Source organism: Cucurbita pepo, chromosome LG01, assembly GCF_002806865.2.
Source record: "Cucurbita pepo subsp. pepo cultivar mu-cu-16 chromosome LG01, ASM280686v2, whole genome shotgun sequence".
Classification (NCBI taxonomy): Eukaryota; Viridiplantae; Streptophyta; class Magnoliopsida; order Cucurbitales; family Cucurbitaceae; genus Cucurbita; species Cucurbita pepo.
In genome coordinates, this window is record NC_036638.1 from 21,151,685 (window position 1) to 21,166,706 (window position 15,022).

Below are 15,022 nucleotides of genomic sequence, written 5' to 3' on the forward strand. Positions count from 1 at the left end.
CAAATAGGTTACAAGAGGATATATCCCCATGTCCAAGCTTTGAGCATCCTGCGAAAGCTATGAAAAAACAGAAGCTTTTTGAACACCTTCATTATCACTACCACACTCGCCATCACCGCCCACACAATTTGTGAAAATTTTGTGAAAATATTAGAACAGTAGACATTGTTGATGAATATTTCATTTGTTTCTTCCTCATATTTGCTGTTTTTGCAAACTGTCCACCCGCACAAGAAATGTGACATGGTATGATGATTTGGGCAATGCTAGAACGAATTTCTATTAAACCAAGAAAGAAGTGTAGAAAAAGTGGGGGAGTACATGAGTGAAGTATAATCAGTATGTATGTAAATGGTCCTTCCAACTTGCTATGCCAAGCCATTCTATGAGCCACACATCCCTCAGAAGGTCTATTTCTTTGTGAATACGAATGAATGATATGATATAGTATATATAGAACAATGGGTCAAAAATTGCAACCCACGAAGAGGTTCCTAACAGAAAAAATGGGACTTCCAAATCATTTTCCTCTAAGAAACGAGATTACCGTCTGTAGTCCAACCAGGCTTGCATTCCCCTTCAAATCTATCAACAATGTTCACGATCACAAAGCCAGTGGCTGCCGTACCTTTCCCCAAGATTTGTGCACAAAATGTGACATGATGATAAGAGTGAATTCATAAATGGCGGCAAGTTTAGTCATGACTGGCTAATCTTATCACAATGATGTTTCACGCTGAAGTGGCATGGCTTCGAGCTCACGACCATCTTCTACGTGTTTAGAATGTCGCATCGAAAAAGATGGTGTCGTTGAAGAAGCTGTAATGAAACAAAACTTCAAATATGAGATGTTTTGAAACTGATATGATATTAAAACAATGGAAGGAGGAACTGAGGACCCACCCTCAACCATATCCTTTGTTCTGTGAAGAAGAAAAGTACCCGCGAGAATCGTCACAAAACCACACATCTGCGTGAAAATTTGAATTGCTCCTTGTCGATCCCAATCCTGAGGGGAAGTCAAGGAACAGGTTAATCAGCGTCAACAATGAAAATTTGTCCCGATGTGTCAAAAAAGTTTTAAGAATAAACATGAAATATAATTAAAAAGTGCAACTTGCATGCCTTTTACAAGTATAATAACGAAAAAAATGATAGTCCCCTAAATACTATTGAAAACATATATTTATAAATAATGAAAATAAAGTCCCTATCATTTCATCAAGTCCTTTTCTTTTTATTTCCACCGCCTGAATTTTTTTGTTCCAATGAATCATAGATAAAGTTGATTATATAAACTTAATTATTTGATTTGAAAGCAAGAAAAAAATCGAAACAGCAAGGATCATAATCATAAAAACAATTATTATATTGATTCCTATGATAAGGCAAAAGATGATTTGGATTCAATGTGTCATTCGTCAATATTATCCTACCAACAGATTAGAATAGTTACAATCGGTATCAGAGCAAATCAAGTGCCCCACTCCACAGTAACAATTGAAGGCTTATTGATTTGTTCTAGAAAGGAATGAGGCATGTTGTAGGAAGAAATGTGAATCTTCAGTCGTATTTCTCCATTATTTGCTATTGATACGATATCATCTACGCTACATGGAGCAATCATATCATCTAAGCTAGACCTAAAATTGGGTCATCGCCAAAATCCAAGAGTGGGAAGTACATAAGACAAGTTGGTGTTCTGAAGGCATTCTTCTTTACGCAGGGAATTGGAATGACTAAATTGGACATGGGCATCTGAGTGTCCTATTCATCGTTTTTAGAAGCACCAATTAATGCCAGCTTCAAGGAGTGTCTTTTGCTATAGAAGAGTTGGAGTATCTAGGGAAACATCGTTTTAGAACGGGGAGCGGCTGCAGAATAGCAGAAAGTGAACTCAATATTGGGTTGGAACTTTCTGGCTTAAGTTCTTTCAACTACAACCGTTACAGCTCAAGAGAAGTACCTCTTTCCATCCACACTCCGATGGAATCTGTTGGGGTCATTTTCTTGGAACCTATTTGCATTGCCTTGTGTTCGATGGAACTCGATATTTCTTATGGTTGTTGCTACTGTTAGGATTGCACAAGTACAACACAAACATGAGGAATAAAAGGGAGAAGACACAAGGAGAAATATACGTGGAGACACCAAAAATTGGAAAAACTCCATGGCAGCTATGGTTTATTTGATAGATAACTTCCAGTAGCTATAGATGAGATAATCCATGAAAAAAACTAAATCAGAGAATAGATAAGATTCTATCCTAGAAACTAGATAAAATTCTATACGAAGAACTTTCTAAAAATTTCTATCTTGTAAACATTAGGCTCCACAACTCAACCACTCTCCCACTTGGAAACTCATCCTGTAAATCCAAAAAATTCTCCTCATTATAGTTTAGATTACATGTTTAGAATTATTCAAGCTTGACTTGATCAATATTGTTTGTAGAGTGATTCGAATCTCAAACAAGGTTTTTTGTCTTGAGATATTCGATCAATAAGATAATCCGAATCTTATTTTTCCTTGGGGTGACTCCATATCACATAGAGACACCGAAATTTGGAAAAATTCCATGGCATCTGGGATTTATTTGATAGATGACTTCTAGTAGTCATAGATAAGATAATCCATTAAAAAAAAAAAACTAAATTGGAAAATAGGTAAGATTCTATCCTAGAAACTTTCTAAAAATTCAATCTTAGAAACTAGATAAAATATAATGATAGACCCCCTGTGCATTATAATACCTACATTAGAAGAGTAAAAGGCAGTAAGGAGAGGGAATTAAAGTACGCAGGGAACTGGCGGCATTGATAGACGAGGAAGCATAGTTTGGTGCTTCTTTGCATGAACAAAGGCGCTAGTAGTGGGCCTAAAGGAACAGGTTAGTTATGATGAGTGTGTATGAAAAGGCAGGAAAGGATAGGGAGGATTTACTTGGATCAAAAGCTATTTTGGAGATTCAGGGACACTGGAGCTTCACTGTGACTGTGGCAGTAGAAGTTTCTCTGTTCTATTAAGATAGTTATCACAAACTTGAAAAAAAAAAAGACGAAAACTGCTTTTACTTATAATTCAGAATCTTTTGCAATTATGCAGAAGCTTCTCTTTTCCTTGAGCATTAGGCATGGCAAACCAGGAGAAAATGTTTTAACTGGATTACATACTTATGGATTTATTTCAGATCACAAGTATCCACATGTAGCTACTTTTATACTTCAAAGTATTTTAAGGGCCTTGTACTCAATTCATTGCATATTGAAACCAGTAATCATGCATTCCGGCAGAGCCAGTCTCCAACGTTCTCAAAAACCAACAGCAAGCAATTACCTCATTTTCGTGCTCTTTGGACCGTTAGGGTTTTTTTTTTTTTTTTTTTTTTTTTTGTTGGGGGGGAGAAAAAGCTAGCTTTCATTTGAGAAAAATGAAGAATCAAAAGAGCATGCAGGAACTAAAAACAACGGCCTAACTACAAAGCAATGTAGATATGAACAGATTACATAATAAGCAGGCTGGAGAATTGACTTAATTACTACTAGCCTCCAATATTGCATGAATTCAGATAACGGCCGTATACAACAGTTAACACTATTCGAAATTTTGAAAAAAAAAAAAGCTGCTCATCCAAAGCAACTTTGATTTCCCCATGAATTTACAACACAAACACAAATCCATGCACAAAAAAATACGAATATTTGTCAAATTCGCAAGTGAAAAGATTGAACATCATACGTGCATTGCCCTCTTATATATTTATCCGACGGAGGAAATTGATAATGTTTTATGAAGCCAAGGAAAAACAAGAGCTATGTCTTTACCTTAAACATAATTATGCTAGCCAAAATGGTCAATGATGTAAACATCACGTAGTATGTAGGGGACACGACAGCTGTGTTGAAAGTATCAAGAGCCTACAATAATAAACTACCGTCAGAAAATTTTAATTTCTTTTTTAAAAACCTAATGAGGATGGTAAATATAAATTAAGTAAATTGTTTCATCTCTTCCAGGTTATAGCCTGATAGTTTGCATCCTCAGTCAATACATCTGAATAGAAAATTTATATAAACAATTAGCTGATATAACAAACTAGCCTGACTAATGACCATTACAAAAGTTTCAGGAATTCATTTCAATGTTGTACAGAAGTACAAAAGAACTTCGCGAAGGATCTGCCAACTTCCACCCTTATAGCAAGCTGGAAGTAGCAATCACCAATGTATATCTATAACTACCCAACTATATTGTGTCAACTGCCGAACAATTAAACTTGTCAACTAGTTAAGCTATCCCTCAAAAGTGGTTAATATAATTTATTTCATGCTTTCAAATAAAAATATTGTTTAGATGGGCCCTTCCGAGTGAGGTAGAGATGGATACCTTATTTAGATAATTCATTTGAATGATCACACAAATAATGACAACCATTGCGAAGGCCCAGGTTTGAGGATATGTTAACTGATTCATTCCAGAAAATGTCAACTTCAGGGCAATTCCAAGTGCCTTAACACTCATAACCTGTCAAAACGGCTTCAGAAACTTTACATAGATCGGTGTAAGAACTAGAAGAAAAAAACACAATTGAAACGGACAAACATACCGAAAGTGAGCCCACAATAGAACAAACCCCTATGTAGACTATCACATATGTCTGCCCATAACGAGGCACAAAGCGCGTTATGAGTACGAGAGTCGTGGCTACCATCAAAGCAACATACAAAAGGAAAGCTACAGAAAACACGCATATGTTACATTAAGGAAAGAAGCCGTCAAGGTATTTGATATTCGCACAAAAGTTTTTTAAAAAAAAATTAGACATGGTAATAGAAATAGAATGTCCTTTAGTGTCTGTCTACCTGGTTCTGTCGCAAGATCCCACACTTCCTTGACAGTTTCTATCTCACGCTCTTGAGGTGCATGAAGAACAATTGTTGTTGAACCCACAACACATAACACACAACCAAGTATACCAAAAATGTTTAATCGCTCCCCTAATATAACATGAGCAAGAGCAGCACTGCGAAAAACATGCCACAAAATGGTAAAAACACAGTGAATGTCAAATTGCGTTAACAACAACAATAATGACAGGTTGTCCTCTTGCCTGATAATTATACTCAGTGCACCGAGGGGAGTTACCAGGATAGCCGGTGCAAATGCATAAGCTGCAAAATTAGCAATTTCACCTATAACCACTGACAAATGAAAAATGTTTCTATTAGCAAATCTTTCGAACGACATCCTAAATAATTTCGTATCAGCCAAAGCCCTGTAACACATTAAAAACACAGCAGCAACCACAAAAATTGGAGAAACGTACTGGTTATCATGCCGACCCACCATAATGGTTCATACAAGTAAGAATAACCGCCAGCGCCTGGCAGGGAAAAGTTGAGAATAAGTAGGGCAAACCGACATGGATCCAAAATAAATTGATATTCCATAAAACCGCCAGTCTTTATCACACATGAAACAAGATACAATGTCAGAAAAGAAGAGATGATAAAAAGCGGATTACCTGCCCTTACACCAGAAGACCCTGCTATCTTCAAGCCTTTCTTCTTGACAATGAAGCTGGCACCAATGAAGAAACTGGAAGACAAAGCTAAGATCAAACCCTTGATGTTACCATTCGACATACCCTTGTTGGAGTCTCTCCAGGAGCTCTCTGAACTCGAAGCCGGCCCACTAACCGCCATAGGTGAAATTGGACGAGCAGTTGATAATAACTCATAAATCCGAAAGCTTCCATTCCATACGATCCATGCAAGCTCAATGTAGCCCCATCAAATCCGTGATGCAAATCGGAATGAACGCGGTTCGAAGCGCTATCATCGGAAAAACAGATGGCCGGAGGGTTCGAGACGATGAGAAAGAAGTTTGGATTGTACAGTAATGGAGATCAAGGAAGGGAAAGCGGGAGAGAAACGTAAAGCGGGAGAATGCGAGATGGATCAGAAAGAGAGGAGAAGGTGACATACAAAGAATGAGATCTCTCTTTTGGTTTCGTGGAAGTGCCCAACCGTTATTCTTCTTCATTCTCGTTTCCAAACGCCTTCCGAGACAAATTTTCGTTACTAAATATTCTTATTCTATTAAATCATATTTATAATAAATATATTATTATTTTTTATTTTTCATCTCACATAAGAAAGCTATGAAGTGTGAATTATTTTAATTTAGCAAAATTAAAAATCCAAAAAAAAAAAAAAAAAAAAAAATCCATTTTCAGATTAAATGAAGTTATCGACTTTCGTTCATATTTCCAATTTTCCGCATCGTTTTTTGTTTCCTGATAGGACCCGTTCTAGAAATGGCCGAGGCGAGCGCCAACATAGGCCTTAATATTCCGCCATTTTTTAACTCTGCTTCGCCTACTTCCTTACCGTCGAGGACTCTGAAAGCCGCCGAGTCGGTAAGAACAACCAAAGCCAAATCATGGAGAACCAAGCCATTGAAGCTGAGTGTCTTCGCGGCATCTTCTCGTTCTACTTCTTCGGGTTTTAAGCAAGCAGAAGATGGAAAATTGCCGCCAAGAATGGAAGCTGATAATCCAAGAAAGGGAAGGGTCTTTTTCCTGGACGTAAATCCTCTCTGTTATCAAGGCAGCAGACCTAGTTTGCACAATTTTGGTCGCTGGGTTTCCATCTTCTTCGAGGAAGTTAGCCATAGTGATCCTGTTATTGCCGTAAGTGCCATTTTATCTATATTGCGTTTATTATCAATAACGGCGAGCGCATAAGCTGTCTGATTTTTTACACTTTTATACATATATATATACACGCTGCTTAGATTCTCGTGGATTCCGGTGCCGATGTCTGAACTTATTAATTTCTCTCTGACTGTCTGCTTGTAATTCGTTTATCTGTTTGATTGCGTGTTGCCATTTTTTGTGCTATCATACATGACAACTTCAATCTACAAATTAACCGATTGAGATGAAGTAAACATTATCTCATTTGACTGATATCTGGAATGGGAATTGCATACGGGGTTCAGTGATTTGATTGCCTTGATTATTTATAGTGACGCAACTTTGAAGATCTTGGAAATTTTTACTTGATGGAATTAAACTCTCAGTGATTGAAGTTGTTTTTAAATTGGTTTATGGAAAAAATGGTTAAAGGCCAGCAGTTGAGCCCAAATGTTTTTAGAACTGACAGACATCTGCTCAAATTCTTGATGATGAAAACAAGAGCATATCTCTATTTATTTTTTTAACATGGACCTTTTCTCTTCGTTTAATTATACATGATTGTACTGTTGGCGAGGAGACTTGTTAAGGGACGTCCCATGATTGAGGGTCTTGAATTTCTGTCCAGAATTTATGAGTTGATTTCTTAATGACTTAAAACTTGGTTTTGTTCAAGCAGTGCTTTCTAAGGCTTCCATGTCATTTTCAAATTTGGAATGTCGAGTGACCGCGAGGTCTATTTGTTGCGTAAGCAACTGCTTGTGGCAATCACAAGATCAACTAATTGAGAATTAAATATGACTCCCTGCCTGCTCTCCAGTTGAATAATGTTTCTAGTGCAGGAAGAGAGGTAAAGATTTGGATTTCACTTGCTTTCATGCCGTTTTGGGCCCAATGCTTAGTGCAGTGAGCAAATGTTAAGATCACACCGCCACCTCTTGGGCCTAGTGCTTACTGCAGAAGTTTTGAGAAGGAGATCTTCATTTCTATTTCAAGTGTAAATGTTGGAGTATAGTGATTCTGGCATTATTTTTTTGCTTTATAGTTGGAAAAAGTTAAGTTCGGTACTTGGGAGATGGATGTACACAACCACATATAACTGCAATTCGATTTACTTTTCAATGTTGATTTGTGCATCAACTTTCTCTTAACTCTACATACCCCATCCCTGCTAGCTTTGTAACTAAGGTATTATCATTCTCTTATTTGTACTGTCAAATAGCTAGAGATCTGTCTTCATGTGAGACTTGTTTTCATTGAATAGATTTTTCTTAATATAGAAAAGGTTATCGGAATCAGTAGAATGCAATATTTCTCGAACTCATCAAATTAGTATTGGCTCCGCAGGTTATTGATGGGGAAGGAGGTAGTGAGCATCGCAGGCTGTTGCTACCCTCATATAAATCACATCGGATAAAATTCACTAGACAATCATCTTCACAAAGATTTACAAAGGGAAATTCTGGAAGGTCATATCAAGTGATAAAAGATGCTCTCAGAAGCTGTAATGTGCCCGTAAGTGAATTTTGTCTACATAGTTTGCGACATATTTGCAGAGTAGCTAATGTAAACTGCAGAAAGCTGCTACTATTCAGGACCAATGTGGTTGCTGTTTGAGTATTGAATTTCGAAGGGATGAATGTTCTGAATCATTAAGACTTATTTTTTTCATGCTAAGAAGCTATATCTTGCAGGTTATAAAGATCAAAGGTCACGAAGCAGATGACGTTGTCGCTACACTTGTGGAACAAGTTTTGCAAAGAGGGTTGCGGGCAGTAATAGCCTCTCCTGATAAAGATTTCAAGCAGTTGATTTCAGAAGATGTCCAACTCGTGATGCCTTTGCCAGAGCTCAACAGATGGTCCTTTTACACCTTAAAGCACTACTTTGCTCAGTATAACTGTGATCCGTGCTCTGACTTGAGTCTTAGTAAGTACTGTCTGCAAACATAGAATGTAGAAACCATTTAGAAAGAGAAGCTCAGACATTTATACCATTTTCTTATCATAAAGTACACAGCACGTGCAATCATTGACCAAAAGGAAATAAAATGAATATTGAAGTTTGATATAATGATTTATCGCATAGGATGCATAATGGGTGACGAGGTAGATGGCGTTCCGGGAATCCAGCACGTTGCTCCTGGATTCGGTCGAAAGACTGCAATGAAGCTCTTAAAGAAACATGGCTCTTTGGAGAATCTACTCAGTGCTGCTGCAATAAGAACTGTGGGCAAACCATATGCACAAGATGCACTTACAAAGTATGCTGATTACCTTCGGACGAACTACAAAGTTCTAGCCTTAAGAAGGTAATTCCCTTGCCTTCATTTTCCCACTCAACCTTATGCATGTCCTTGAATTGTAGCTAACTTCTTGACTACATTTTAATGGCTTTTGGTCATATTTTCGAACAGAGATGTCGATGTTCAATTTCGAGAAGAGTGGTTGGTTGAAAGAGACCGACAAAATGATTCGACTATTTTATCCAAGTTTGTAGAAAACAATGACAAAAACTCACTTGCCGAACAACAAAACAAGTGTAAATCGCCCTCTGAATGAATACATACAGGTAAAACTAGCTTAGGCTTTGTTAGAATATGATTTTATGCTTGGAAATATTCATACCTCCTTACTGTTATTCTGCTAGGGTGAAAAGTGTGTTATTCCTTTTCTCCTGATACACTGTGGAATCAAGCTAATCCATATGCAATAGAAGGGCTCACTGTAACATTCATTTGTGCAGGCAGAACCATGTGGTGAGATGATTAAAAGATGTTCATCCAACATGCTTTAATAAAATAGGTAACATTGATAGTGGATATGGATTTGGGCAATCCAATTTGAGGCCATAAACTGTAGAATTCCTCTGTTTCCATAGATTCATCCAAACCACTCTCTAGAATCGTCCCAATGATGTTAAACAATAACGTTTCAAACTTTGGTAAACGAAGCATCTGGTTAGACTTTAAGCAGCAGCTTCATTTTTGGTCAAAATCAGCCGAGTTGACAAATTGGGTTTAGCTGATATTTTAGTCCAAACTGATTTTTGAAAATGAAAATGCCCGCTTGACCAAAACTATCTTATTAACTAATCAAAATTCAACCAATTTGAAACCAACAAAATTTGATAATCCAACTCTCGTCTGTTACTGAATATATATATATATACACACACACATATAGTAAATAATCAGCTAGAAAGGGAAAGAATGAACTGTGGGAAAAGAATGACATGTATGCCTGCGTGGGATTATGGATGAATAAATGATGGAAAAGTAGTACAAAGAATGTGCCATAGTATATATATATATATACCCGTTCTTGGGGAATATCCTCCTTAGAGATGGACAGCCCTAAATACCAACAAAAACAACACTTTTTCCCCTAAGACTTCGACTTCTGATATATGTATATATTGTATTTTGAGAACTTGAACCACTAAATCTAATTAAGCTTATTCAAATAAAATAGAAAAGTCTATCAGAAGTCAAACAAATAAAAATATGCAAGTAGAAACTAATAATTAATTATTTAATTTCATAAGCCACGCTATTATTAAATAATTTTGGATGATATGATAATAGTAAATATGGGCAAAAAAANGTGGTGTTGTGGAAAATTGTTTGAAAGTTATTCCTGGGACAAAAAGAAAAAGCAAAATATATAGTGTAATATTTTAATTTGATTAGCAAGGGAGTAAGGGAGTAAGGCAGGGGCAGGCCATGGAAATTGGAAATTACCCGCGAGAGATGGCCACGCTTAAAACCACACAACCCGCTTACCAAACCAAAGCTGATTCCTCCATGGCTTTCAAAACCTGAGCCTTCCTCCTTCCGACAAACTTCAAACTTCAAACTTCAAACTTCAAACTTCAAACTTCAAACTTCCATGGCTTTTCTTCTTCCCCACCTCTTCCCTTCCCTCTCCCTTCTCTGCAAATCTAAACAAAATCCTCTTCTCTTCTCTCAAATCAGGGCTTCTTCTTCTTCTCCTTCTTCTTCCTCTCTCTCCCTCACCAGCCTCCACTCCCCTCAGCCTCTTCTCCAGGGCCCTCAACTCGCCTCTCCTTCTGCCTTCCCCGATTCCCGCTCCGACGACCGAAGAGACGACTTCTATGTCAATCTCGGCCTCGCTGTCAGGACGCTTCGCGAGGACCTTCCTCTCATCTTCGCCAGAGACCTCAATTACGACATTTACAGGTACTTTTCTCTCTATTTCTGAGGCTAATTTATGATCCTCTGCTCTTTCGCCCGTCTTAACTTTGGGGGTTCGATCGTTTTCAGGGACGACATAACGTTTATTGATCCTCTCAACACGTTCAGTGGGATTGAGAGGTACAAATTGATATTCTGGGCGTTGAGATTTCATGGTAGAATTCTGTTCCGGGAGATCGGGATTGAGGTGTACAGGATTTGGCAGCCTTCTGAAAACGTTATCTTGATTCGGTGGAATTTGAAGGGCGTTCCTAGGGTTCCATGGGAGGCCAGAGGTGAGTTTCAGGGCACCTCGCGGTTTAAGGTGGATCGAAATGGGAAAATTTACGAACACAAAGTGGACAATTTAGCATTCAATTTCCCTCAGTCACTGAAACCGGCTGCGTCGGTGTTGGATTTGGTTACTGCGTGCCCTGCTAGCCCCAATCCCACGTTCTTGTGGGGAACGGAGGAATTGCATTGCTCTTCCTGGGTGGAGCTTTATCAGGCAGTAAGAAGAAGTGTGGGTGGAGAAGGCTATTTGATTACACAAGATGGATTTCTCACATGTTCATAGAATATTTTATTTTATAAATATAGATTCCACTAAGCCATTTTGTTTTGTATTTTCACAATTATCGATAGCAAGCAAGCCAATAGAGTTGAAACGAAACAGCATTTGAGTGGAAATAGAAATGACGAAGTCCAGAATGTCTTACTGTCGTGTCTCTGCTCTGTCCACAATATTGTGAAGCAAATGAAAACATTGCAAGTCTTCTTTATCACAGATATCCAAGGAATCTCTGGGTTTATAATTATGCGTATAGGGATGAGATTATGTGAATTGCAACAAGTAGAGTTCTTTGTATCGCAATTCTGCTAAAGGTAAAATGCTAACAGAGTTAAATTACAGGACAAAATTCTTTTACCTCTTGAAAAACAGAGCCCCTGAATCTATCTATTTTAAGAAAATGGGTTGACAATTATGCTGAATTCCTGGGAATGAGGGGTTTGATAGGGGAAAGAGATCTAATTTCAGGTGCAGAACTGGGAAAGAGAGTATTCAACTTGTGCATTAGGATATCTGATCTTGATGGAATCTCATTCAGAAGGAACTGTTGAACGATTGGTTTTTTGAACCACTCCATCACAGAATCTCCTGTTGCCCTCAGAACCACCTTACTAACCTCAAATGGGGATTCCACAGAGCTCAACATTTGAGCGATCACAAGCTTCAAAGTAGGTCCAGTAACCAATTTTATGCGCCTTGGAACTATACCATAATACAACATTCGCTTCCTGAACCGATGGAGTGTGTGCACGACTGCTATAAGGGCAGCTCCGACTGACAAGTTCCTAACATCGAGTGACCAGGCGATGTGTTGATCAAAGACTATGGCCTTTGGAAAGAGCTTATTCTCATAAGCGACCTTCCAAATGCATCGAGCTCGATTTATTTGTCCCATTAGAATGAGATAGTTGAGGAGGACATTCACAAAGTATCTTGCACTGCTCTCTTCCAGCTCATAGTCGATGCTCTGAAAAAACTCCCTCACAAAAGATAAAACTGGTTGTTTCCTTTGTTCTGGTCCAGTGAACAGTCCACTCAAGAAAGAGTGTGCCTTATGTCTGGTAGCACTGAGGATGGACATCAAATATCTCTCATTATGCTCTTCTTGACACCTTACAAGATGGGCCAGGATGGATGTGTAAAGTATGAGATCAACTTTTGCAGCAGAGTCTACATAGGATTCTAAGAGAGGCTTAGCTGACTCGTACATTCCTTTCTTCATACATGACTCAAACAATTGCCTGAGAATGAAGTTATTCGTTCTTATTCCAGACGAACCCATGAACTGAAGCCACCTCAAAGCAGCATCGGTATGGCCTTCCTTGATATACACCATCAATACATCACTTGCACTCACATCAACAGAGAATCCCATGGCCTTCATTTCAAGTAAAACTTTGGCAGCAATGTCAATTAGCTTCTTATTAGCCAGGAGCGTCAATAAAGCAGTGTATGTACTTAGCCCGAGTCTCAAGCCTGCATTAGTCATAGAGTTGTAGAGTTTCATGGCAGGATCTACTTGTCTCGATGCTGCGTGCATTTCCAAGAGACAGCAGTAAGTAGATGGAGTGGGAAGAAATCCAGCTTTCTCCATTTCGGTGAAGATAGACATAGCAGCGTCGAGTTTCCCTGATTTAGCATGTGACTCAACGACTATAGAGTACAAACCAAAGTTCGGCCTAAAACCTGCCCTTTTCATCTCATCCCAAAGCTTGAGAGCAGTATCCAACTTCCCAGCCTTCACATGTGACTCAACTAAAGAAACGAACATCGATGCAGGTGGTCTGAGCTCTAGCAGCTGCATTTGCATGTAAATCTTCATCGATGTGTCGAGCCTCCCAGCTTTCCCCATAGAATCCACAAGGGTTGTAAAAACATTTAGGCCAGGACGAAAATTCCTCTCTTTCATCTCTTGAAAGAGCTTCATTGCAGCATCCAGACGACCTGATTTTGCCAAGCTTGGTATCATCAACTCAAAGGTAGATGCATCCAAAGAACACCCTGCTCCTTCCATGCTCTCGTATATCTCGAATGCCTTGTAAGGCAGACCCTTGTTTAAGAACAAGGTTATAAGCGAATTGTATGTTTGGGTATCAACTTTGAAACCTGAATCATGAATCTTCTTGAAACAACAGAAAGACACTTCCAATTTCTCAGCTTTAGCCAAATACTGAATCACACGATTATACGCACTGAATGACACAGTCCCATCACTGCTTAAATCACGAACAATCTCATCAAACAGCAACTGAATGGCATCAAAATCTCTATTCTGATTCAACCCATCAAACAACAACCCATAGCATTCATCGTTAGGTGAATACCAGGACTGCCTCTTAGCCCAACGAAACAAACTCAAAGAAGCCTCAGCATCATTGATAACCTTCAATGCCTGAGTGATGTGTGTCATATTAGGAACAAATTGGAGTTTTTCAAGCTGGGATTCCAACTCCGGTCCCCATTTCCACCTCCATACGATCTCAACTATCTTAGCAACAGCCGAGGCATTCAGAAAAGGCTTTTTGAGTCCGCCCACCATTACATGGTCATCCAGACCTGGTTCAACTGACCGAACGCCTTTACCGGAGAAAATCACACTTCCAGACTCATCTAGATACTCTATATTCTCAGTCCACTCGCTAGACCCATTGCCACTGCTCTTTTCAGAAGAATAAGATCTGATAAAACTACGATTATGGAAAACATACGCCTTTTCGGATAACTCAGAGTTTCTGGAATTTAAAACAGATGGCGTTTCGCGACATGAAATGGGCGCTTTAAACCATCTTCCCTGGAAGAGGAAGGAAGTCGGCAGAATAAATCGACGCTTGCGTAGGGAATAGGACCCGAGAAGCAGTTGTACAGCACGAAAAGAAGGCATACTGGAATTGGATTGTTCCCTTTCCTCGAGGGTCAAATTGAATGAAGAAGTAGAATAAGAGAAATTTGATCACGTACCGGTATGCTTGTTGCGCGCCGAGGTGCGAGAATCTGCCGGTTTACTTGCAGGCATTTTTGCGAACAGGTTGTGGGCGTCTGAAGGGGGGCGGCAACGAAGTCGCGTTTGGAATTGTGGGTTCAAAATATTGGGTCGATTCGAATGCCTAAAGCCGGCTGAAGTGAACACTGAAGGAGAAACTCTGGTCTGCTTCTGCTTCTGCTTCTGCTTCTGCTTCTGCTTCTTCTTCTCATAAAGACTGGACTGGAAGGATCAATAAGCTGCGGGTCTAAATCGGCTGATAGTGTTCCCTTCCGCCTCCTTTTGACAACCAACCGAGTTTGGACTTCCCAAAATTCACAACTCTGTAGCCCAACTTTATAGTGGAGTTTCGGCTACATATATGGTCTGGTCCTTTATGTATGCCCAGCCCATTATATTTTCAGTTTCGCTCTAATTTTTTAAGTTATTTAACAAAATTTAATGGGATAAACTTTCGTTTAATTCCTAATTTCATACCAAACTTTCCAGAGTTATTCTATTTTAATTTGAAATATTTGAACTTTGTTACATCTTTTTTATCTCTACAATGGTTTTATTTTCATGTTTTTGATCTCT

At 38.8% G+C, this 15,022-nt stretch overlaps 4 protein-coding genes across 6 annotated transcripts; 2 read left to right on the plus strand and 2 right to left on the minus strand.

Moving 5' to 3' along the window:
* Positions 1-264: 264 nt before the first annotated feature.
* Positions 265-6,050, minus strand: LOC111808624 (probable magnesium transporter NIPA4). 3 transcript variants are annotated; one of them, XM_023694743.1, is made up of 10 exons: positions 5,988-6,050; positions 5,525-5,834; positions 5,327-5,383; positions 5,111-5,201; positions 4,863-5,023; positions 4,607-4,734; positions 4,387-4,524; positions 3,825-3,917; positions 904-1,009; positions 265-819 (listed from the first exon to the last, which is right to left on the minus strand). In XM_023694743.1, the coding sequence occupies exons 2-10, from the start codon at positions 5,703-5,705 to the stop codon at positions 719-721; spliced, it is 1,056 nt and encodes a 351-aa protein (XP_023550511.1). In that variant the 5' UTR covers positions 5,706-5,834; positions 5,988-6,050; the 3' UTR covers positions 265-718. The 3 variants fall into 3 exon arrangements, with proteins under 3 accessions (XP_023550511.1, XP_023550516.1, XP_023550502.1); XM_023694748.1 differs by having other exon boundaries at positions 943-1,009; positions 5,525-6,032; XM_023694734.1 differs by having other exon boundaries at positions 5,525-6,032.
* Positions 6,051-6,278: 228 nt separating this feature from the next.
* Positions 6,279-9,677, plus strand: LOC111802238 (DNA polymerase I). The gene is made up of 6 exons (XM_023686539.1): positions 6,279-6,694; positions 8,048-8,215; positions 8,395-8,629; positions 8,789-9,011; positions 9,117-9,271; positions 9,446-9,677. Exons 1-5 carry the CDS (start codon positions 6,320-6,322, stop codon positions 9,259-9,261), a joined length of 1,146 nt encoding a protein of 381 aa, XP_023542307.1. The 5' UTR covers positions 6,279-6,319; the 3' UTR covers positions 9,262-9,271; positions 9,446-9,677.
* Positions 9,678-10,477: 800 nt separating this feature from the next.
* LOC111802248 lies at positions 10,478-11,604 on the plus strand. The gene is made up of 3 exons (XM_023686551.1): positions 10,478-10,550; positions 10,586-10,901; positions 10,986-11,604. The coding sequence occupies exons 2-3, from the start codon at positions 10,591-10,593 to the stop codon at positions 11,470-11,472; spliced, it is 798 nt and encodes a 265-aa protein (XP_023542319.1). The 5' UTR covers positions 10,478-10,550; positions 10,586-10,590; the 3' UTR covers positions 11,473-11,604.
* LOC111802230 (pentatricopeptide repeat-containing protein At1g79490, mitochondrial) lies at positions 11,592-14,878 on the minus strand. The gene has a single exon (XM_023686527.1). It carries the CDS (start codon positions 14,345-14,347, stop codon positions 11,879-11,881), a length of 2,469 nt encoding a protein of 822 aa, XP_023542295.1. The 5' UTR covers positions 14,348-14,878; the 3' UTR covers positions 11,592-11,878.
* Between the last annotated feature and the right edge of the window lie 144 nt (positions 14,879-15,022).